This window comes from Populus alba, chromosome 15, assembly GCF_005239225.2.
Source record: "Populus alba chromosome 15, ASM523922v2, whole genome shotgun sequence".
NCBI classification, from domain to species: Eukaryota; Viridiplantae; Streptophyta; class Magnoliopsida; order Malpighiales; family Salicaceae; genus Populus; species Populus alba.
Window position 1 is genome coordinate 1,521,849 of NC_133298.1, and position 24,193 is coordinate 1,546,041.

A 24,193-nucleotide genomic window follows, 5' to 3' on the forward strand; every position below is an offset into this window, starting at 1 on the left:
AAAGCTCAATACTGGTATCAATATACATTACTAATTGATCTTATTATAATAAGTGCACTCTTGTATCCAAAAATTACAAAAAAAAGCTTTACATTTATTTCCCTCTTATATAGACATAGGTTAGCAGAGCATGGCATGCATTCGCTCGTGCTCACGCCTTTCTTATATAACCCAAACTAATATGGTGGGTGGCCCTCAATCAACCAACGCACTATATATCTTTTGCTTGCATTATAGCATATCAATATTCCATAGGTAATTCTAGAGGAAACTTAATAAAGAAGACATTATTACAAACATCGTGGTCCAATTGCAGGGGGCCAAATCTTCGGACGTGATGGATAGTGGGATAAGAGTGGAGCTTAAGAACTCGTCTGGTGTGTTTCTTCTCTTTTTTGTCCTTTGAAACTTAGAAGTTTTCTTTGTGAAAATCAAACTTAGTGCTGGTCTTGTGAGAGAAATCCAAGGCTAGCTGGCGCAGCTCTTTTGTCAATGCTGGTGCCCCACAATAAAACACTCCTGCAATTGTGAATAGTTACAGGTATCTCAACTTTCATGTCTAAAAGTGATAAATAATGCATGGCATAAACACTGTACGAAAGATTTGATTTGTTATCCTCAGCAAATACAGTAATATACCCAATCCTTCCTTTCTGGTGTCAGTATCTTTCAACTTTCTTACATGGACCCGGTAAAATATCTTTTTACTCTGCTAGAGAGGCAGTGTCATAAGGAACTTTAATGGATCGTGCTAATGTTGATTTAATACGAGATAAACACTTAAATGCAACTATCATCATCCTTTGCAAAAGCACTAGTAGTGCAATTATCATCATCCTTTGCAAAAGCACTAGCACTCACTTCAATATATTTTCTTTTTGAGAAAGTGACAAACATAGAAAACAAAGACATCCTTTCAAGCATAAAGAGGAGTTTCTTTTTAAGAGCAAAGGGCTTAATTATGCAAAAGGAATGAACCAGTTCAAAAGAATATGGAAGCTTGCAGTATCAGATTTTAGTGTATATAACACGTAATAAACTATAGGATAGGAGAAGTTCACTTACCAACCCGAGAATGAGGGTGGTTGAGCGCAGTGCGCTTGTAGACATTACGCCAATCAGGCTTGGCGAAGTGAGACTTGACTCGTGTGCCAGAGACAATGTCCACGCCATTCTTGGCATGATTAATGGACTGAAGCATGGCAATTAGAGCAGACCTTGCATCACCCTCTTCATAAACACTAGTACAGTAGTTGTGAAGCTCTATGACATGGTTATGGTCTAATTCAGCCACTTCATTCATAACCCCTTTAAACCAGTCAAAGGAACCTTGTTCTCTTGTCACCCAATAGAAGTATGCTCTCCTTGTCTTGAAGCTTTCTTTTCTTTTGTGTGCATTAGGGCTTGGAATTTTAGTTAACGGGCTGTTGCCTGCCCCATCAGTACCATTTTCTAATGCTTTCTCTTCTTCCTCCATGGCCCTGATGTTACTCGCTATGTCCTTGACAATGCTGATCATCGGGGTTGCTCCAATTCCTAGGCCAACGAGCAATAACACCTCATATTTCTTGTAGTCCTGTGCTGGTGCTCCATATGGACCGTCAATCAAGACTCTTGGGAAACTGCTCATAGGATAAAAAAATCATCACATCATCATGCACAACCTAAACAGGAAACACTATTTTTTTCTAGGGAATATCCATGTGAAAAAGGACTACTTGCAGTTCATTGTTGCGCATCTACATCTCGCGGGGGACATTGTTTACACGTTTGTTGCACGTCGTTTTCAACGATGGGGCAGGCTGTCCATGATGACAAATTAATCTCTATCGTTTCCGTGCCTAATAATGTCTAAAACTTGGATTATTGGGTGTGCAAAACCTTTTAAAACACAGTTGGCATTATTTAACTAGACTAATTAAGCGCATGCACAAATGTTTTCTAAACTTGAAGTTTGTCAAGTAACCTAGCAAACTTTATCTCTTCCTATCAATGATAATGCTAATCCCGCTTTCCTTTATCATAGTGCGGTAACGACAAATGATGCAAAGATACCACTTTGAAAAAGACAGCATTCTATAATTCATATTCCCAGTGAAACAAACACTGATTGGTTTGGCGCTCCTCATTTGCTCGTAACAGGGGACTAATACACATGGCTGTACTCCATAGCTCTTATGTTTATGAAAATAAGGTAGGTCTTATCTAGTAGCCCTTGATCGATTACCTGTATGTGAGGAAATACCTTAACAGCAAATAGCTAAGATGCACACAAAGTGAAGGAAGCACTTGCTCGCCTGGGGTAGGTACATCGGCAATAAGGTTGTGGTATCCAGCCACTTAAGATTCGCTCTGGATTGAGATGTTTGACCTCATGTAATTAATGCTTGTCACGTATATGCATACCATGATCCACAAACCCTCTAGATGCATTCCTTTCTTTTTGAAATGGTTTTGATATTATCATTCATCAAAAGGGATTTATATATTTTTTAGCTAGTAAATATACGTGAATAGAAAATATCATAATAATTAATGCTCACTCTGGGCTGTGTCCTTGGAAGCAGTCAGCTCTGAGAAGTCCACTCTTCCCATTAGGAGGTGGTTGGCATGCCTGAAGAAAAAAAAAAAAAAAAACGAAATGCAATGGGCAATTAGCCACCATAAGCGGCATCGAAAGTTCAGCGGGGACGTTTTATGAAAAAAAAACAAAAAAAAAAAAGTAAAAACACTTACTTTTTAGCACATCTACAATCTTGGAAATAAACAGGACACAATATAGTAAGACTTTTTATCTTCTAGAAGAATAACAAATGCACTTGTAAGAAAACACACCTCTGAGAACACTGTTCGAAGCTGCAGTGTCCAATCACCTAGAGTTCTGATATGAACACTGAGGTAGTCATCTCCAGGGGCTGAAGTAATAGAAAATGGGTGCCTGTTGACATGTGATTTACCATGAGTATTTACAAATGGATAGCAGAAGGGGTAGCTATATTTTGAAGTTTAACTACCATTCGAATGGAGAGACAGCAGCACAATTGACAAACATGTATTGCCCACTCTTGTATCTAAATCCTTGAGGCTTTGACATGTGAATTGCCAGGACATTTCCAGGATAAATTGCCACCTTCAAAACAACCAGAAGAAATTAGCAAAACTTCTAAAATCATATCTGAAAAGTAATTAAGTCGATGTAAAAATGGTTAAAAATAGTTACTTTTTTTATGCTAACAGCCTTGATGCTTGATCTCAGTGCCCTAATGCATCTTTCACTCCCGTAAAGCATAACAGGAACTGTCAAGTACATCCAGGTCTGCCAATGGAGTTGGAGGTTCAAGGATGGACTGAGATTTCAATCAATGCAGTGTAATAAAAGAATATATGATAACTGAGAGGCACTTACCGTCTTCTTGTACCATTCATGAGTCAGGTAGAGGTAATAACCGTGCACGATGAGCAGGGTGTAGACGATGACGAAGAGATGGTGAGAATACCAAAATGCATTGAAACCGGTGAGCTTCTTGAGCCACGTCGGCAAATTGAGCTTATTACGTCTGAACCAAGGGGTGGCTAGTGTGAAGGCTATAGCCATCAACAGTACCATGAGGATCCCAGTAACTCCTTCCTTGGACTTGACAAAATGCCAGTAACTTGAAGGTTGATCCCCGAAAAACTGCTGCATGAGCTCCCACTTTTCTTCACTTGCACGAAGAAGGCGAGGGAAGTCACACGCTAGATGAGAAATCCCATGGATACCAACTCCAACTGCAACTCCAACTGCTATAACCTGAACAAGGACACCACCATTAGTTTCTGTGCTTCCAGTTTAGAAGACATTAAGCGTAGATACTAGAGGGTAGGTAGATGATGCTAGATAGAACCTTGTGGAAATTGAGGTTGTCGTCAAAGGGAACCGCGACACCTAATCTGGTTTTGTTCCTGAGCCAGGTGAGAGTGTTTCGACAGACAGGTAGCAGAATTAGAGCCATATTCAGTTTGAGTGTCTCAGCTGCACCCTTGGCCATGCATACACAATGGCCCATCACCACATAAGCCGCTCTGCGTCGATACTGCACGTACTTGTATGCAAATAGGCTAGCCATAACAGCAATCCATAGAGCCATTACCCAAACTCTCTGCCAGTTGTCTAATAAGAAATACCTGGTGCTTCTGCCCCATCTGTTTAATGGGTTGCTATCCAATGTAGGCTTAAGCTTCTGGCTTAGCATACGGCTCAGGTTTCGGCTTTCTCCACCAGCCGACTGGCTTGGTCCTTGCAATAGAAGCATTTCCAGGTTCTCTATCTGTTGTTTTTTTTTTTTTTTAAAAAAAAAAAAAACAGGAACCATGCATCATTAATAAGAGTATCAACAATCTGCATAAAAAAAATAATCCAAACAAGAAGACCCTGAAGACGTTAATGATGCTCTAAACTTGTGGTTTATTACCATGATGTATCCATGATTTTCTGGATCTAACTCTTCCATGATTAATGCTGCATATTCCTCAGCTTGTTTCTGGATATTTGACAGTTTATTTGCAGAAGCGCTAAGGGTAATGATCTGCATATAAAAATTGTCAAATTATCTTAGGCCAAATCCTTTTCTGACACAAGGCACATGCTTTGATTCAAGTCAAGTGTTTCATTCAAGAGAAAAAGGGTAAAACTAAAAAGAAATGTTCAAGTAAGGCATTTCAAAAGACGGTAGCACCTCTCTGACTTCCTGTTCTGTGATTCTGCCATCAGCATCTTTATCAACCCTGCATTTAACATCACTTAGTATAAGTTTCAGCTTGAAGTCAATACAAGGTGGAGGACTTTTTCATTAAAATGAAAGACAAAATCTTTGAGTGAGAGAGAGAGACTCATTTACATGTCAAAGAAAGTTTGGAGCCTGGAGTCGAAACTTTGGTTGGAAATCTGTTCCCAGAATTCCCTCAGCTCAGCTTTGTTGATAGAATCACATTGTATATTCCGCTTCCTTGCAAGTGAACTGAACAACTCTCCTGCAAACTCCTTCGACTCCTTCATACCTGCCATTACACGAATTTACACAGGCCCTTCAAAACTCAAAACTAACTAAAGCAAATACCATTCAGTCCAAACCAAACAGATTCACATAACTACAAGTTAGAAGGTAGGAAATTTGCACTGAATTACCTATACATTCACAGAATCGCGCACGAGGAAGCAAGCCCTCAGTAGAAGCAGTAATCTCATCGAAACGCTTCTCCACAGCAGCCCATCCTGCACCACCATCAGTCTTGCTGATAAACTTTAGTCCTTTTAAAGCATGAGCAGCTGCAGATTTAGACCTGTCAAGGCGACCAGGGGGAGGCCTCTTTGAGAACGAAGCCAACCGTTTTATTTCATGAGAAACCTGTCTAATTCTTGCTGAAGCAGTTCTCACAACATTGGAAGCAGATCTTTTATCTGGACCTTTAGCAAGTAATGTCATCTCAGGATCTTCTTTGACGCCATGAGAAGGTTTAACACTGTGTAGAGCCACAAAATCATTTCGGACATCAAGAGTGATCTCCACGTATTGTTCATCCTTGGATGTGGTTGTTTCTGGTATATTAAACCTCGCACTCTTTTTTCCAGGCCTTTTATTCAGAGGCCCGCTCAATGGACCACTGTAAGCTACCCTCTCGCTCCCCGATAGCTCTGTATCAGAGTGATGATCTTCTCTACCCGTATCTTGCATCTGGGAGATTTTAAAATGATAAAATGTTTCAAGCTCTGTTTATGCGTGTCAGTTTAAAAGAAGAAAGAAAAGAAGGGGAAACCCCAAATGTTGTTTAAAGCTGAATTCTAGTAGATTGCTGTAAAGAAAGAATGCAAAGACACATAGAGGGAATTCTTGTCTTTTTCTTCCTCTCTCTGAGTATTGGATCTGTTAACTTCTGTTCCAAAGGGAGCCGTAACCAGTTATATAAATACACTTTCAGAGACTCTCTGGCATTTTAGACAGAAAGACTGGTCTGAACATGAAAAAAATATTAATCATGTCAGGCTAGCAATGACGTTTAGATAACATAATCACTGTTCTTTTGGAACATACTTGATAATAATCACATTGGTAAAGTAATTATGAAAATGTCAAAATAAAAATTAATTATGTTATCATTACATTTGACTATTAACACCATTTAATTTCACGTTGCCGATTAGGAAAGCTGATTAGAAGCTTCCTGTTTTCTCACATGCGCATGAACTCTAGTTTCTAGTTGTCCATACAGCTTGAACACTCCACGTTAGCTTTTGACAAAATCTCTATCAAATTACTTCCAAATCAGTATTCTGCTGTTTCTATATTATTTACTTAGATGACTATAAGCTGCTGTCATTCATCAGAAGTTTGACAATGTTTTTCCGGTCTTCTTTTTAGCTCCTTTTTTTGAGAAACAACATTAGGTAATCGATCTGTCAATCTTTGCTTTCTTGATATGACTAATCGCAATTTCTTGCTTTAACCTGATGGAACATGTTGTGGTTGTCATGCAGTAACAATCTTCAAACCTTGTAGTCTCCTAGTAGTCTAGCATATACACAACCATCTGACCTTGCAGAATCCATTTTGCAGACTCTCTCTATAGCAAGGAAAAATTACCACGTTAAAAATAGATTAACAAACAAGTAAACAACCCTCTTGTAAAGCAAGAGGAGCACCCAACAAAAAGCTTATGATCACTGTTATTAAACGCCTGCCGACATGGTAAGTTGGCTTGGAATATGACTGGCTTGATTCAGATTTATAAAAAATCAATTTAGAAGTTGATCCAATCGACCAAACAAATTAAGGAATCAAAATCCGTTGATTTTTTTCTCATTTTTTTCCTATTTATTTTCAAAATAACATAGTTTTTGTTTTTTTTATTATCCTGGATCAACTTGCTGGATTCATCGGGCTTACATCTAGTTAGGTTTAATGACTATGTTAAAACATGGTAAAAAAGAAATTACATGAGATAAAATATATAAAAGAAAATCATGAAACACGATTTTATGAATGCAGACCACCAGAACCTTAAACCAAGAAGAAAACAGGACTTTATACACGAAAAGAAAAAAAAAAAAGAAACTAGTAACTTGTTTTTCATTATCGATTATCCACAAATTAAGTCAACTATAAACTTGTTTTTCATTATCTTTTTCCTCCTTGTAACATTGAATAAGAACTGGGTTTTGATTGAGGAAAACATTCCACTTGATTCACAAAGCACAAATTAATGTGATGGTGCGCCACCACTTCCTAATCGTGTGTGAGTATATATTACAAATGGTCAAACATTGTGCCCTCAATGTGGTTCCTCCATGTTAGGACCATTCTTCTCTTTATTTGGCCATTACAGCAGAGTATTTATAAATTCCCTCGTGTGTAAGTGCTAAAAAATGTTCATTTATTGGAAATGGGATTTATCATTTTCCATTTCTTGATAAATCTTTTTTGTTTTCACAAATATAAAGATTAGGATTGCACAGGAGATATATAGTAATAAGTGAAACAAATTTCTCCTTTTCTTTTCTTGTTATCATTTGCTTGCAAAGTTATTAAACCCAGCCTTTTCAAAACCTGGACCTCGAGTAAAAAAAAAATTAATTTAAAATTAACCTAGTTTAATATTATTAATGCTGTTAAAATCTAGTTTGATTTTGTTTTTAAAAAACTTAAAACTATGTTTTTTAACTAGTTTTTTTATAAATTAAATATAAACTATTTTGGAATGACCCGGGATTCCTCTCTTTTGAAAAAAAAAAAAAAAATCTAATTTTAGTGTTACGATGCATTAATTACAATCTTGAGAGTACGTCTAGTTGGTATATGGATACAAGTAATTTCCATTAGGACTCAACTCTAACACCAAAGCTCTAGAATGTGATTTTTCCCATGAATTTTTAAATCCCAGCTGGATGGTGACTTGCGCTCGATGAACAGAACTGACACGTGAATACTATCTGATCGTCAAATTAAAAAAGAAGAAGAAGAAGAAGAAGAAAAGCTTCAGAATGCATAAAGAAATGTATGGCCGTGCTACATACGGAGCATGAATTAGTTTCCAACAGTTCTATTGTTACGCGTTATGTTATAGAGTAGATGTCTAGATGAATTTTTTTAATGTAAAAATTACTACTTCTTTAACATTTTTTTTTTGTTTTGATACGAGGAAACCTATGCTTTAAAAAGCGCACTTTGTGGATCTAGTTAAATGAGTAAAATCTTAGTTGTTCCAAGCTTTTATAAGAGGTGCATGCTTGATTCGAACTCGAAACTTGCTGTGCAGATCTCAAATTCTTTGCCACCACGCCACAACCCTTGGGAACTACTTCTTTAACATGCTAAATTAATAACTCAGTTATGAAATCAATATAACTTTATAAAAGATAAAAATGTTAAAATTATAAAACTTAATTTGCAATTAACATAAAATATAAAATAAATAAAATAAATAAAAAATAAACAATCCAAGTCAGTTCGGGCTACCCTTTTTAACATTCGACATGGATCATGAAACAATAATAACTTCATAAAAAAACAAATAGAAAAAAGTTACAAAGCTCTAATATTTAATAGATCAATGTTGAATGTTGGAATAGAAAAAAAAATTCACGACACTAGGATAACTCTACAGACAAAAAATTGAAAAAAAAAATTACAAAGCAAAGCCTAATTTCCAAATAACCTACTATTAAATGATTACATCGAGAAAAAAAAAAATTCAACTAAAAAGGGAACAAAATAATAATAATTGGATTATGATATCAAGATAACGCCTTAAAAAAATAAATAAAATAATACAAAGCCCAAGTTTTAACCAGCTCAATATTAAAGAACAAAATAAAAAAATTAATTAGAAAAAGGTGGCTTAAAAAAATAACTATAGTCAACATGTTAAACTCATAACCTTAATCATGAAATCATTATAAACTCATAAAAAAAAAAAGAAGTATGAAATCCCACCTTGGTTTAAATAAAAAAAATAAAAAATTATGAAATAAAATTTTTTAAAATAATTTAATATTTAAAAAAAAAAACTGGAAAAAAAAAAAAAGAATCGGTGAGGAGTGCAACTTAAAAAAACTATATAAATAATATTTCATGCATGTTACTACATGCGGTGATTTAGGCACAGTTTTTAATATTTTGTTAATTAATAATAAACTCATTTTCAATGCTAAATCGAAGCTAACAACTACGGCATGTTAGGTGAAGATCCTCAACTGTCCATTACACAGTCCAACAGGGAACTGAGAAAGATCCCGACAAAGTGCTTAACATCAACACAAAAAAAGAGTTTGACATTATCCAGAAACGCGGATTTGATTTGGTGAACTTGGAAAATATTATGCTCAATTTGTTTTAGATACATCTCTAGCATGTGAGTTGTCCTCGTAGGTTTATAAATTCCTGTTTATTTATTTTAAAAAATTTTCAAGTTAATGACGTGGGAGTTCTTTAATTGAATAACTACTCTGTAGTATTTATTAATATCATGTGTTTTTTAAGTATATATATTATAAATACGTTTTATTATTCTACAGCAACATTTATGAGGTTAAGCAAATAATAAATAAGAATAGAATAAAATAAAAATCATAAAATCTTTATTATTTTGACCATTTATTCCTTGAATGTTAATCCACGATTAATGTTGATAGTTTTTTTTTTCCCAAAGAAAAACAACATTTGTTATAACATCTTAAATTTGATTAATTGTCAATTATAAAAACTTCTATTATTATTATTAAAAAAATAATAATAATCAATCATTATTTTCTTATGAGGCTAACAACGGTAATTATTTTTTTATTAATTTTGAAAATATAAGAAAAAAAAAGTCAAAATCATAAAAAAAAGAAAATTGTTTTTTTTTTTGTGGGTTTGTATGAAAAATATAATAAATATATATATAATTAATTATTCTTTTAAAAATGATATTGATAAAATAACAAAATAATAAATATTGGGAAAAAAATAAAGAAAATGAACAACTAAAAAAAAAAAAAAAAAAAAAAAGAACAGTGCGACGATAGGGGCGGGAGGCCTACGCTTATAGGCCTCGTAGCAACTAGACCTAAGTTCTTTCGCTGATCGTGCCATGGCTCGACGGATGACACATCGCATGCTAGGAAGGACGCGTAATCCTCCGACCATTGTTAGTGGCGCCTCTGCATCTCCATGGTCTCTGCTCGCCACCATTTTGTCATTAAAAGACTTTTCTACCCTTCCTCAATATTCAATACTCAGGGACTTTGTTGCCGCACAAATTAAGCTTCGAAACCTTTTGGTACAAACTCTTAATTTCGAGGACTCAAATGTTAAAAAAATGCACATTTTTTTTTCAAATCATTTATCAAATGGGTATCATTAAGACGCGGTTTGGTAGTAATGTAGAAAAGAAATTTTTAAAAATTAAATTTTTTTTTTTTGAATTAGTATGTTTTTGATATTTTTAAATTATTTTGATATATTAATTTTAAAAATAATTTTTTTAAAAAAAAAATTATTGATATATTTTTCTGAATGAAAAACATTTTAAAAACATTTTAAAAAACAACAACAACTACTTCCAAATACATTTTAAATAAATAAAAAAAAACCCATTACACGATAGGTGTCAAGCTCAGCTATTATAAAATCATAATTAGTTTTAGCTTCTTTATGATTGTAACTTGCCCAACTTGACCTTGATATATATATGTTCTATAATAATTGGAGTTGACCCTTCCTCCTTGCCTATGCTATATATGCTGCTTTGCAGCTGGCATGGGGCATGCTATTTTTGAAGCATTACTAATTTTATTTTTTTTTTTTGTTAGATTAATATAGGTGTTTTAACCAATTTACGTATATTTTTATTAATTTTACGAGTTCTAAAATTAATAGTTATATAAATCTTTAATAATTTTAAAATTTATAATACTCAAATTAATAAATTCTAATAAATAAATACAAAACTTGATGAAAACCTGATAAATTAAATTACAATTTTAAAATTAATATCGCTAGTTTTGATCATACACGTCTGCGAACTAATTATAATGCGATAGAAAGCAATCGATGCGCAATGGACTTGCTCAACGTGTAAGGGCAACCCACTAAAACTTGGTGGGTGGATTTGGTTGGACTTGGGCGTAACTTGGGTCTCAAGCTATTTTTATACTTTCTAGGTCATGACTCATGAGTCCAGGAGAAGACGGCAAATACTATGTATATACAGCAGCTGTATCAGTTTCTTTGGTCAAGGAAGCAAAAGGCTGGTGGGATCTTGAAGCCATACTCAAATTGAACGTAGAAGAGCTGTAGTTTCTTGCGAATTCGATAGTTTCTTGTGATTTCGAGTTGAATGAGAACATACCTCTCGATAATTATAAAAAGATATATTTCATAAATACAACATATGACGGAGTAATCCCACTACAAGAAACTAGCTAGTCAAGTTTCTTACAATTCTTCAATCTCATTGTGGATTTTCTATTAGTATAAGAAGTTTCAAATCGAATAAGAATCTTGATATGGCTGGGTGTTCTTGTCATTTATTCCCAAGAATCTAATATCAATGTCAAGTAATAAGATAATATTTGAGTTTAACTAAGACTAACATACATTACAAGCTTAATTAGTGATTTGCAAACATTAGTAGGTTCTTTAAGTAAAATATTATAGTCCCATCTTTTCTTTCATGTGTCAAAGAGAACCTTTAATTTCTTTACTTGATCTCTCAATCCTTTCTTAATATCATAAAGTTGTTCTTACAATAACTACGTACAATAACACAAAAATCACCTTATTTTTTTCATAAATGAGTTAATGTGAGGATGTTTTTAGTTTAAATTCTAATTTTTATATCCCCAACTTACATTTAAGTATCTGATCAAATGAAAACCTCAAATTAACTGATTTTTTTCATATGGTTTGATTCTTGAAAAAAAACCATATATTCGTGGATTACATTCAGGAAAGTGTTTATATAATAATAAAAAAAATTACTTTCATAATTTATTTTTTTGGATATTCTTATTCCTTTACCTAAATATCCTAATTTCTTCGACTTCATATATATTCCTTTCTTTATTGATTCCTAAGATTTTAACTCTTCAAAACTCATATCTTAATTGCTTCCTAATCTTTTGTTTGTAAGCTTCACACACTTTTTTTTTAATTATAAATAAAAGCATTACAATAACTGATATTTCTATAACCATCTTCTACAAGTGTTTTGTTCAAGTTCATGCAATTTTTCTTCCCTTTCCTTTGTTTCCAAGACTCGCTTTGCATGTTTTAATTTAACTCCAATTACACAATACAATTTTCATTCCGGCCCATTCATTTACTTCCAGGTTTTACAGATATTTTTTTTTCACTTCAATTAACAGTATTATAATATCCTATTTTTGTATAACTATATATCTTCCATAACTACTTAATTAGTTTAATAATAGAAAAGAATTGACTTTTTTATATATAATTACTCCAATAATCCTCATTTCATGTCCCGTCATGTGACTCCACGATACTATAATAACACGACTTATTAACTTTGTCATTAATTGTAACTTACGGAGGGTACGTGGGAAACTGCAAGGCAGAATTAGGAGGAGGCAAGCAGGGGCCTGAGTCCCGGACTTCTTGCAAAACATTTTAAAATTTTTATTATTTAGTATTTAAATATGAAATATAAAATATTTTTTATTTTAAATAAATAAATTTTTTAATAATATAATTTATTATATTAATTTTAGCCTTCTCTATCTGCCAACTCCATCCTTGGTCGTGAGGAATTATTAGTGTTTTCCTTTAATTTTCCTATTCTAGATTGATGATTGAATGAGAATATAACATTCGATCACACCAAAAGATGTTCCGTAATTTTTAATGGAAAAAAGATTCTATTATTAAGGAGGGTACGTGGGAAAGAAAAACAATGAACTCTCCCTTTCGAATAGTAGTTGTTAGTCCCAGTAAATTAAGCTCTTCAATTTTATTTGAATCGTAGTTGTTAGCCCCAATTTTAGCCCAAATTTGAGGATTGACTCCAAAAAAAAATATATGGGTACTCATGTGAGTTAAATATTGATGCCTTTACTAATGAATTCTAGCTACCAACTACATGGTACAAGAATGAATATATTTGAAGGGTACAAACCCATTACTCTAACCCATAAAAACAACACCATGTAATTTTAAGAAGTAGTTTTATTAGTTTTAGATTTATTTTTCAATAATTAATCATAGATTCAATTTCCTTCATGACTTTATAATTACTGGAGATTAATATAATTATTAACTTTAAAATTTATAAAATTAATTGAGATACGTGTAAAGTTAAGTCTAAATATTTATATTAATAATAATAATAAAAAAATAATAAAAAAACATCACGTTAAACTCCCAACGACACCCTCCCGAAATTTATATCTCTCACATTTCCAATTAGATCCCCAAATTATACTTGCATTCGATTGGTGAGCTCTACCCGTATAATCCAGCAAGAAATGGCAATGAAAATCCGAGTGTACCAGATGGATCACGGTACGTGGGAGCTAGCCCAAAATGCTCATGAGCAATCTAAAAATGCTCATGGGCAGGAGCCCGAATGTATCAACTCTACGTTACACGGCCCTGCTACTAGAATGAAGACCAGTTCAGCTCAACTACGAGCTCAAGAGCAAACACGACCCCTGGTTAGAACTTCAGTGCTCTCAAATTCCCATACAGTAGGGGGCAAAACCTGCCATGAAAGATTCAGAATTATCCTCCCAAGATAAACATTGATTTTTAATTGATGCCTTTAATAGTGCATTCTACTTAAGACTCACCAATCAAATGTAGGTGATTTTTAAGCTTATTAAAGAAAAACTCTCGGTATTATAATCTATTTAATTTGATATTTTTTGATATTAAAATAAATATAATACATGATGCGGATTCATAATATTACAACGTTGATGTGGAACATATATAATTTCTATCTTGATATTTGGGGTAATGAGGGGTTGTAGTTTAGGGGGTATGGCATGCATGGACACGGGAAGGAAGTGTTATTTCAATGAAACCACGTCGTTTTAATGCTTAAATAACCTTAGAAGTTTCTCCAGTTTATTCTTTAATTTTTTTATTTATTCAATTATATTCGTAATTAAGATTTTAATTTTAAATATTAATTTAATTTCACCCCTATCAAATTTAATTATCAGCTCTAAAATTGGTTGTTTTTTCATGTTGAACCTTGATTTTAAAGGTGTGTATTTTAACCCTTAATTGATTCAATAAAATTTTTTATTTTTTTAATTTGACTAATAATTTGGTCAATTTCAGTCTTTTCTTAAACGTCCTTTTCATTTCGATCCTTAATTTTTTTATTTTTTCAATCAAGTTCCTAATTACCCGTTAAACTTCAATATTTATACTCTAACCAAATTAACTCTTATAAATTGCAATTTCGACTCCCAAACTTTTTTTCTTTCAATCAAAGCTTAAATTAATTTAAAATTATGTTTCTTACAATTATGTCTTTAAACATCCAATTTTGAATTTTCTTTTCTCAAATTGAGTTTCTTTACTAATAAAGCTTTTGAAAATATATTATCAATTTTTAATCTTTGTATATTTGATTTTTCTCAATCAAATCTTTGGCTATTTTGTAGGCATTTCATAATATATTTTTTGGTTTTTTTTTAAATTTTTTTTTTTTTTTTTTTTTTTTGTGTACGAGGACCCTAAAACATGGGAAACAACAGGGGAAAAAAAAAAACATTGTAAGATAGCAAAGCGGGACCATCACTTTCAAGGAGGTACCTCTCATGTAAGGACCACCGGTGAACCGTGGATCCTGGAACTGGAACCTTAAACACACGGCCCCAGCCAGAAGCTGACTTTGGAAGAGTTTTGGAAAGACTCAAATTCTTGCTACCGTAGAACGATCGAGCATCGAAGAGTAAGACAATCAAAGGTAGAAAGAATCTCACTCGAAGAAAACATTGATTCAAGATTTGCCCATCTGGGCCGCCACCGACTCCTGGTTTGTAATCATTCAACGTATATATACATGTCTGAACATCAAAGATCTCCTCCGGAAGTGAAGCCCTAGTTCCATTGTTCTTTGCCAGCTTGCGACCAGAGCCTTCAATTCCCATAAGATTGGAAAACAGCAGTCCTTTCTTGTCCCTAGCTGGGTTTTCTCACATGACGTGGTTAGCGTTAGCCGCTAGCAAATTGTTGCACCTGCCTACGAATTTTTGCTACAATTATTCAAGACTTCACATTGATAATGATAATCTCCTTTCCTTTTCCTTCTCCTCTTCCTTTTCCAAATCAATTGAGTTTTCTCCATCTTTCGGTTTGAGTCCAGAGTGATATCTCCATCAAGAAAGAAAAAGCATCGATTAATTCTACAAATATTTAGTTAAATATTTATAAAGTGTTGGTTACGTATATAAAGGTGAAAAAAAAATTAGAAAAAAATTTGCAAGTACAATAAGATAAAACAAATAAAGACAAGTTAGTAAAAAAAAAAATTGATTAAAATTAATTAAAAAATGAATCATATTAACTTAAATTCATTAAAATTATTATTATTTTAATATTAATTAGATACTTTTCTTGAAAAATGAGTTATTTTATTTATTTATTAAGAAAAATAATTTGCCACAAGAATAAATTTTTATTTTCTATTGATAGTTGTGGAGTGAAGGTAATGAGATGGGAGGAGTGGCAATGTGGGCGACAGTGATTGTAAGTAATGCAGTGGTGGTTGTCATGTTGATGATGATTATATATATATATATATATATATTATGGTGATTGAGCTGGTTGTTGTTGTATCAGATTATCAATTTTTTTTATCTAATAAATAAATCTTATTTGCGTCTAATAACTACCTCCTACTCTTTTATAAGTAAAAAAATTACAAAATATCATCACATAAATCCAATAAAATAGCAAACTATATTTAAAACAATACTAATAAAATACAATCAATTATTTGTGTTGATTATGTGTTGCAAAGAAATGAAGTACATAGCATAAAAAAAAAGATTATATAAATATTTTAGTAGAGTAAAACATACACTAAAATTTAAAAGATTATATCATATTCTAAAACACGTGTATTTATAATTAAATCACAAATCATATATATATATATATATATATATATATATATATATATATATAAAATCATGTCAATAAAAGTAATAAATTATATTTCCTAAAATGTTGAAACCAATAAACAAATAATTGGATAGCAAATCAAGGAAAATTAACAAATATTTAATTAGTTATTCTTTTTAAGTTATTAATTACCGAACAAATTTTATAATTATAATTATAATTATAATTTCTTAAATTATTATTTTTTGTCATAAATTAAAAGAGAAGTGAACATATGCTAAATAATAAAAACAATAATACTATTTCATTAATAATATTATTATAATAACATTTGTTAGAGATACAAGAAGAAGGGAACGAGACTTATCATTATATCATGCATAATTATATTTCTTAATATTTTCTTTTCCAAACAAATTACAATAATTTTGAAGGCTTGTATTCAATTACTTGGTAGTAGTGAAAGTTTAAAATATTTTTTTATTTAAGAATATATTAGAATGAAATATTTTTATTTTTTTAAAAAATATTTTTAATATCAGCATATTAAAAAAATTTAAAAAAATATATAAAAATTTTATTTTAAAAAAATTCAAAATTTATGAAAATACAATTTGTATTGTATTCCTGAACACTATTAAAATAAAACATTTTCATATAATGACTTTATGCGTATAAAATCACATAAAAATACCTTGATAGAAACCGCAAAATACCATATCATATTTATTATATGTATAAGAGTAATAGAAATAAAATTTATAAATTAAAAGTTGAGAAATATTAAAAAAAAAAAAAAAAGGAAAACAAAATGGCTTGGAGTCATCCTTGCAGATGACGTGTCGTTCAAGTGGTCTTCTTTGTTAGACCAGTCAGATTCCATCTAGTACCATGTTCCAGCCAGGGTCATTAACACGCTAGTGCGTTATTTTTTTTGTTTTATTCTTAGATAAAAAAATGCTTTAAAACACTTAATTCTTCTGAACTCAAATATAACCTCAAAAACTATTTTTAAATAATTAATAAACATAAAAAATTATTTGAATGTTTGTAAATCTTAAATTTTAATCCATGCGAACATAAGTTCGATTCTCAATGAATATATTTGTTAGAAAGAATAGCCATAAACATCAAACATGAATAATCTCACTTTTTAAAAAGAATAGAAGAATACCTGAATTAGCAAAAAAAAAAAAATATATATTTTAAATCTTAAATCCTTGTTACTCTTAATTCTGAAGATGAAATGATTTAATTTTGGTGTAAATTTTTTTAAACATTGAGAGCTTCCGTCTGATAATAGATTTGGCTACTCTTATCTCTCTCTCTCTCTCTTATGTTTTTATTGCAAATTTAAATTTATATTGATAGGGTTATTTTATAAAGTCTTGAACAAGTTCAGCGGAGGTTACCTATTTTAATTTGAATACTTTAAATTGATTTATATAATTTGGTAGTGTATTTTTTATTTATTTTATGAAATCAATGCAACGGCACTGCAGCAATCACCAAAGTCACTTTCCTAAGCAGGCAGATGAACTGGACTTTCTCTCTCAGACACAATGGCCGAGGGCTCTCTCAAATATCATGGCTTCCGTGGGCAACCAGGAGCCAGGGCTTTCATTATAATCAGCAAGCAAAGTAGACCTTTTGACATATGAAAACAGTACTATGTTCAACAAAAGGAAAAAAGAAAAACGTGAAAAACTGGGCTATGGTGGCTTGACGTGTCGACCAACCCTTCCTTCATTTCCCCCCTCTATTTCTTCTGTCTCTGTTCCATTCTCTTCTCTGTCTATTCAATCAAGATTGAACAGATACCCAAAGTTAGAAAATAAGCTCTTTTTTTTCTTTTTCTTTTTTTCTGGGTTCAATCAAAACTTTGTTATACAGAAACTGTTCATCGAACAATCAAGGAACCTGAAAAAAAAATGGAAGTCTTACTGTCTTCATCATCTCCTTTATCAGTTCATTCAAGATTGGATTTTTATGCACTTAGAAAACCAAAAGATCCTACCTTTGCCTTTCACTCTAGCAACAGCAACGCAATATCTTCTTCATTTTCTTCTTGTTTTGGCATCTCAATCTCACAAAGGCTACAAAGCAAGAAGACCCTTTTGTTAAAACGTTTCAATTCCAGCAAAAAACGTAGAATTCTTCAAGTTTCTGCTGTTTTTGAGAGATTTACAGAGAGAGCAATAAAAGCTGTGATTTTTTCTCAGAGAGAAGCTATAGCTTTAGGCAAAGATACGGTTTTTACACAGCATCTTTTGTTGGGTTTAATTAGTGAAGATTGTGATCCAAAAGGGTTTCTTGGGTCGGGAATCAAGATTGACGAAGCTCGTGAAGTTGTTAAAAGCACTTGGGATAGTGAGAGTGATAGTGGTGATGCTAGCGAGTCAGTTTCTAAAGAAGAGAGTGGTGTTTCCCCTAGTAATGTGCCCTTTTCTATTAGTACTAAGAGGGTTTTTGAGGCTGCTGTTGAGTATTCAAGGGCAATGGGTCATAATTTTATTGCACCAGAACATATAGCCATCGGTTTGTTCACCGTTGAAGATGGAAATGCAGACAGGGTTTTTAATAGGTACTTTGTTCTAATTGCGAACGCCTTTTCATTTTTGTACCTTTATTGGAGGGTTTGGTTTTCTTTTCCTTCTAATATGGATTCCTTGGTGATAGGTTGTAGTCATAATTGAAACAGTGATGGGCTAACATGTTTTCTTTAACTTAAGAAGCAAGAGAAGAAGCTAATAGAAGAAGCTAATTGACGATATTTTAGAAATATTTTTTTTTGTTTATAAATATATTAAAATAATATTTTTTTAAAATTTATTTTTGTTATTAATATATCAAAATAATTAAAAAAATATTAAAAAATAAAATATTTTTTTTTAAAAAATAACTTCTGAAATGCAAAAACTTTTAATTACAAGAAAACTCTGTAGTTTATGAACATATTGGCTTAGTTATGTTTGAATGATGTAAACTACTTGCATTGATGGACATTACTTGATTTTCTTGGTGGGCCTAAATGGATGTGATTTCAGATTTGGGGTTGATGGCGATCACATGGCTGCTATAGCAGTCACCAAACTTCAAGGGGAGCTTGTGAAAGATGGAAGAGAACCATCTGTGGAATCAAAAGGAAAACGTGAGAAATCTTTTTCTAAGAAAGCAGCAAGAGGTAAGAATTCTGGTTTTTTGGTGTCTTTTTAATTGCTAGAACTGACTCATTGAGTAATTTCTTTGTGTTTTCAGATAAGAGTGCATTGGCCCAATTCTGTGTAGATCTTACTGCCCGAGCAAGTGAAGGACTCATTGATCCAGTAATTGGAAGACACTCTGAAATTGAAAGAATTGTTCAGATACTTTGCCGTAGAGCGAAAAAAAACCCCATTCTTCTTGGTGAAAGTGGAGTTGGAAAAACAGCCATTGCCGAAGGATTAGCAACTAGTATCGCACAGGCTGACGTTCCTGTGTTTCTCCTGGTATCTTTCTTCTGAACAAACTATTGTTCCTGTGGTTCTTTTAATGGTGTACTCTCATCCAGATGTTTTTGTTTATGCTTACCTTAAGAAAGCTCTGTTTTGCAAATCTGCTTAGCTTCTTGTTTCATACACAGGAGAAGCGTGTAATGTCCTTGGATGTTGGACTGTTAATTGCTGGTGCAAAGGAAAGGGGAGAACTAGAGGCACGAGTTACTACATTAATAAGAGAGATATTGAAAGAAGGTGACTCCATTTTGAATTACATTTAGAAAGAGAGTGATTTCATTGTTGCTCAGTCATGACATGTGTACTTGCAGGCAACATCATTCTTTTTATTGATGAAGTGCACACACTAGTTGGGTCTGGCACTGTCGGAAAAGGGAACAAGGGATCTGGCCTCGACATTGCTAATTTATTGAAGCCATCTCTTGGGAGGGGTGAATTTCAGGTAATTGCTCTTATTAATTATGCTTTTCTCTTATATGATAATGTGAATGCTTACCTACTACGTAAGCATATCATGCAATTTTTTCCTAGATGCTAAATGCCACTGATGAAAGTTTCAAAGATTTGATACAAGCAGAAAATGCTAAAACGGAAAGAGGATGTCGGTTGAAAATTTACATAATTGCCGAGGGAAAATGTTGAGCACTAAACAACAAAAGTTTATTTTTTTACCTGAAAAATCGATACGCAATGCAGTTCTTTTGAGTTTAGTAAAATGAACTCCAGCAGGCAAATTATTATTGTCATTGATTCTTATTACATGATAAGTTCGAAGACTACTTGAACACTCCTGAGTTCCCTGTCTCTTAAAAATGGGATGTTGCTTCCCTAGCTTTTCCTGGCAGACACTGTAGTTATTAGGCAAGCATCACTTTATTTTTTTGTTCTCATAGGAAATTTAATTGTATCCTTCATGTATGAACAATACGTGCATTTCTTGCAGTGTATCGCATCCACAACAGTTGACGAATACAGAACTCATTTTGAAAATGATAAAGCATTAGCAAGGAGATTTCAGCCTGTGTTGATTAATGAGCCAAGCCAGGTTGATTTCAAATATACACTGTCATTTATTTGTGTATGGTGTTATTTGTTTCCCAAGTCTTATTTGAACGTTGTGTAAAAATGTTTAGGAGGATGCAGTTAGGATCTTGTTGGGTCTGCGACAAAAATACGAGGCCCATCACAATTGCAGATTCACTCTTGAAGCCATAAATGCTGCTGTGAACCTGTCAGCAAGATATATTGCTGATAGATATCTTCCAGATAAAGCTATTGATCTCATTGATGAGGCAGGAAGTAGAGCTCGTATTGAGGCCTATAGAAGGAAGAAAGAACAAAAAAGCTTTATACTTTCAAAGTCGCCCGATGATTATTGGCAAGAAATTAGAACTGTCCAGGCCATGCATGAAGTGGTAATAATATTTGTTTCTATGGTTACCATGGTACAATTACATAATTTCATGATCTGTTAATTACTTTGTTAGTTGTCTTACGTCTAACAACAAGCAGGTTCTGGCAAGTCGGTTGACAAATGATGACAGTGCTTCCACCATGGATGGCACTGGAGAAATTACTTTAGAGTCTCGTTTGCCTCCTGCATTAAATGATGATGAGTATGTTGTTTTTCCTTGAAGTTCTGTTGGAGCCTGGAGGGATAAAAACCGCAGGCCTGCATTTATCAAGCACTCACTTCTAGTTTAATAATTATCTAGCTGTGATTCTTTTCAGACCTCCTGTGGTGGGGCGTGATGATATAGCAGCAGTTGCTTCACTCTGGTCAGGAATACCAGTTCAGCAGCTGACTGCCGAGGAAAGAATGTTTCTGGTGGACCTTGAAGAGGAGCTTAGAAAACGAGTTATTGGTCAAGACGAGGCTATTGCTGCAATATCTCGAGCTGTTAAGAGATCCCGTGTTGGCCTGAAGGATCCTGATAGGCCCATAGCAGCAATGCTGTTTTGTGGACCAACTGGGGTTGGCAAGACTGAACTAACAAAAGCTTTGGCTCGAAGTTATTTTGGATCAGTAAGACCTCAAACTATACTACACCAACGTATTTGGTTAAAATCCAACTTCAAAGATAGTTTTTCCTCTTTATACGTTTTGGCTATTTTGATATGACGCCAATGCAGGTTTTCAGCTGAAAGAAAATACCATGTTGTCTAAATTAAAAGTCTCTTAGATATTAAGCATTGAATATAAGAAATCAAACTGTTGCTTTATAACATCGTGACTTGAGTTGATAACAAATGCACTGGACAAATGCAAATCTGAATATTTTGGGAATTGTACATTACCGTGGCAGTAACTTGAATACTCTGACATGATTACTGTCTTTTAAAGAGTAGTTTAGAACCCTCATTTCTCTGTTTTCAAAATTCTTATTCACCTCCTCTTCTTTCCTGACATTATGGTTGCAGGAGTCAGCCATGCTTAGATTGGACATGAGTGAGTATATGGAACGACACACTGTGAGCAAGTTAATAGGAGCACCTCCAGGCTATGTTGGTTATGGTGAGGGGGGTATTTTGACAGAAGCTATTAGAAAACAGCCTTTCACAGTGGTTTTGCTTGATGAAATAGAAAAAGCCCATCCAGATATATTCAACATTCTCCTCCAATTATTTGAAGATGGCCACCTTACAGATTCTCAGGTTGGTAGTAACTGTAATAAATTTGTTTCACCTAAAAATATTGGCAAGCAAATTATCGTGAGTGAGACAAGACAAATATAGTTCCATCAACTATAAATTTCACACTAGCCAAGTTTCCTGTTCATTTTTTTCTTAATTGATACCTCCATTCAGTTTGTTATCATAGAAAGATTGGGTTTTACAGGGTAGGAGGGTATCATTTAAGAATGCATTGGTAGTAATGACCTCAAATGTTGGTTCTACTGCCATTGCAAAGGGTGGGCGCGTCTCCATCGGTTTCATGATTGCAGATGATGAGAATTCTTCTTATGCTGCAATAAAATCATTGGTAATGGAAGAACTCAAGGGATATTTTCGTCCAGAGTTGCTCAACAGGATAGACGAAGTTGTGGTATTCCATCCCCTTGAGAAGGCTCAGGTTTGTCACCGTTCTTTTTCTGTAATTTGTTTTTCCATGGACTCCAATGACATTTGTTGTTGGAAGGCTGCAACCTTGCTATACGTCTCTCTGCTGTGAAAGTTTATATGATAAGGAATCCCTGGTTATATCATTTGGTTCCCCTTTACAAGCCTTTATCTCTATTCTTTTTTCCTTTTTGGCGTGGTCTCGCCCATGCTGTATTCACCTTTTACAAGTTTGAACTTAAAATTCTCACTTTTCAGTGAATCTGAATCACCTGGGACTGTGGCTTTGAGCAAACATTAACATGATTAGACTTCAAAAATACTTGTTTTACATACTCTTTTTATTTCAGACGCTCCAGATTTTGAATATTATGCTGCAAGAAGTGAAAGAAAGGCTGGTATCTCTTGGAATTGGGTTGGAGGTGTCAGAATCAATAAAAGATCTTGTATGCCAACAAGGTTACGACAAGTTTTATGGTGCCCGGCCTCTCAGGAGAGCAGTTACTCAAATAATCGAAAACCCCTTGAGTGAAGCATTCCTTGCCGGAGACTTTAAGCCTGGTGACACAGCTTTCTTTGATCTGGATGCTTCAGGCAATCCAGTTGTCTCGCATTGGTCAGCTATGAGAATGCACTTGTCTGATACAACATCAACCTTCTAATCTTTGTTTATGTTCAAATTTTGTATGGTTACTACAGGTGAGTATTCGATTCAACTGTAAATAATTAGATTATGATAAATATTCTTTAAATGTAATTAGTTTCAGAAAATCATTTACCACTCATCATTCTTCAGAAAGTATTTCCAGTAAGATAAGCATCGTTTAATCACAGCAAGTTATGAAAGAGTAATTTATGGGGTAGCTTTGGCTGCACTCTGTAACTGTTTACGAGCATGCCAAATTGCCAATCTTGGCTGGTTCTCTGTAAGAGAATGGTGAAGCTCAGGAGTAGTAGCGCGCAAAGCGAGCGAGGAGGGATTGAACTTGAAGCTTAGAGTCCAAAGTGTAAATGTTGTACGAGAAAAATTGGAGGGAAATAAAGAGCTTTCTTTCTTGCTGCTTACTGTTTAGTTTCTTCCAATATCTCTACTTGATCATTTTCTTACTTCTACATAGTTAAACCGGAGTTATTGGTCGGGGTTCAATTTGAGTCGTGAGTTGAAAAAATTTTTTCTCAAATTAATAAAAAAAATTAAAATAATATTATTTTAATTAATTTTTTAATAAAAAAATTAATTGATTTTTAATTAAGTTTTATCAAATTGATTAAATCTCTAATCAATTCAAGTTTTTAATTGAATCATGTCAAATTATTTATTTTTTTTCTTACAATTGATCTGGTTTTAGATCAGCCAGATCTCAAGAAATTTAATTTTACAATTGATCTGGTTCACGTGTAATAATATTCCACAAGAACTGTTAAAAATCCAAACATACCAAACGAAAAAATAATTTCAAAAAACAAAAAGTGTTCGTGTCAGTAGGATATTTATTTACCAACAGAAAAGCACCATATTGC

At 33.2% G+C, this 24,193-nt stretch overlaps 2 protein-coding genes across 4 annotated transcripts; one reads left to right on the forward strand and one right to left on the reverse strand.

Moving 5' to 3' along the window:
* Window positions 1-12: 12 nt before the first annotated feature.
* On the reverse strand, window positions 13-5,970 carry LOC118028273 (respiratory burst oxidase homolog protein C). Its single transcript, XM_035031813.2, has 12 exons — window positions 5,165-5,970; window positions 4,878-5,037; window positions 4,716-4,764; window positions 4,452-4,565; window positions 3,885-4,307; window positions 3,407-3,790; window positions 3,221-3,316; window positions 3,015-3,130; window positions 2,836-2,938; window positions 2,544-2,614; window positions 1,066-1,622; window positions 13-519 (listed from the first exon to the last, which is right to left on the reverse strand). The coding sequence occupies exons 1-12, from the start codon at window positions 5,709-5,711 to the stop codon at window positions 410-412; spliced, it is 2,730 nt and encodes a 909-aa protein (XP_034887704.1). The 5' UTR covers window positions 5,712-5,970; the 3' UTR covers window positions 13-409.
* Window positions 5,971-17,681: 11,711 nt separating this feature from the next.
* Window positions 17,682-23,737, forward strand: LOC118028272 (chaperone protein ClpD, chloroplastic). 3 transcript variants are annotated; one of them, XM_035031811.2, is made up of 13 exons: window positions 17,682-18,702; window positions 19,166-19,302; window positions 19,377-19,606; window positions 19,741-19,849; window positions 19,924-20,054; window positions 20,556-20,657; window positions 20,746-21,027; window positions 21,125-21,228; window positions 21,344-21,638; window positions 22,034-22,267; window positions 22,452-22,685; window positions 23,023-23,371; window positions 23,469-23,737. In XM_035031811.2, exons 1-12 carry the CDS (start codon window positions 18,050-18,052, stop codon window positions 23,332-23,334), a joined length of 2,823 nt encoding a protein of 940 aa, XP_034887702.1. In that variant the 5' UTR covers window positions 17,682-18,049; the 3' UTR covers window positions 23,335-23,371; window positions 23,469-23,737. The 3 variants fall into 3 exon arrangements, with proteins under 3 accessions (XP_034887702.1, XP_034887703.1, XP_034887701.1); XM_035031812.2 differs by having other exon boundaries at window positions 23,507-23,737; XM_035031810.2 differs by having other exon boundaries at window positions 23,023-23,737.
* Window positions 23,738-24,193: the final 456 nt, after the last annotated feature.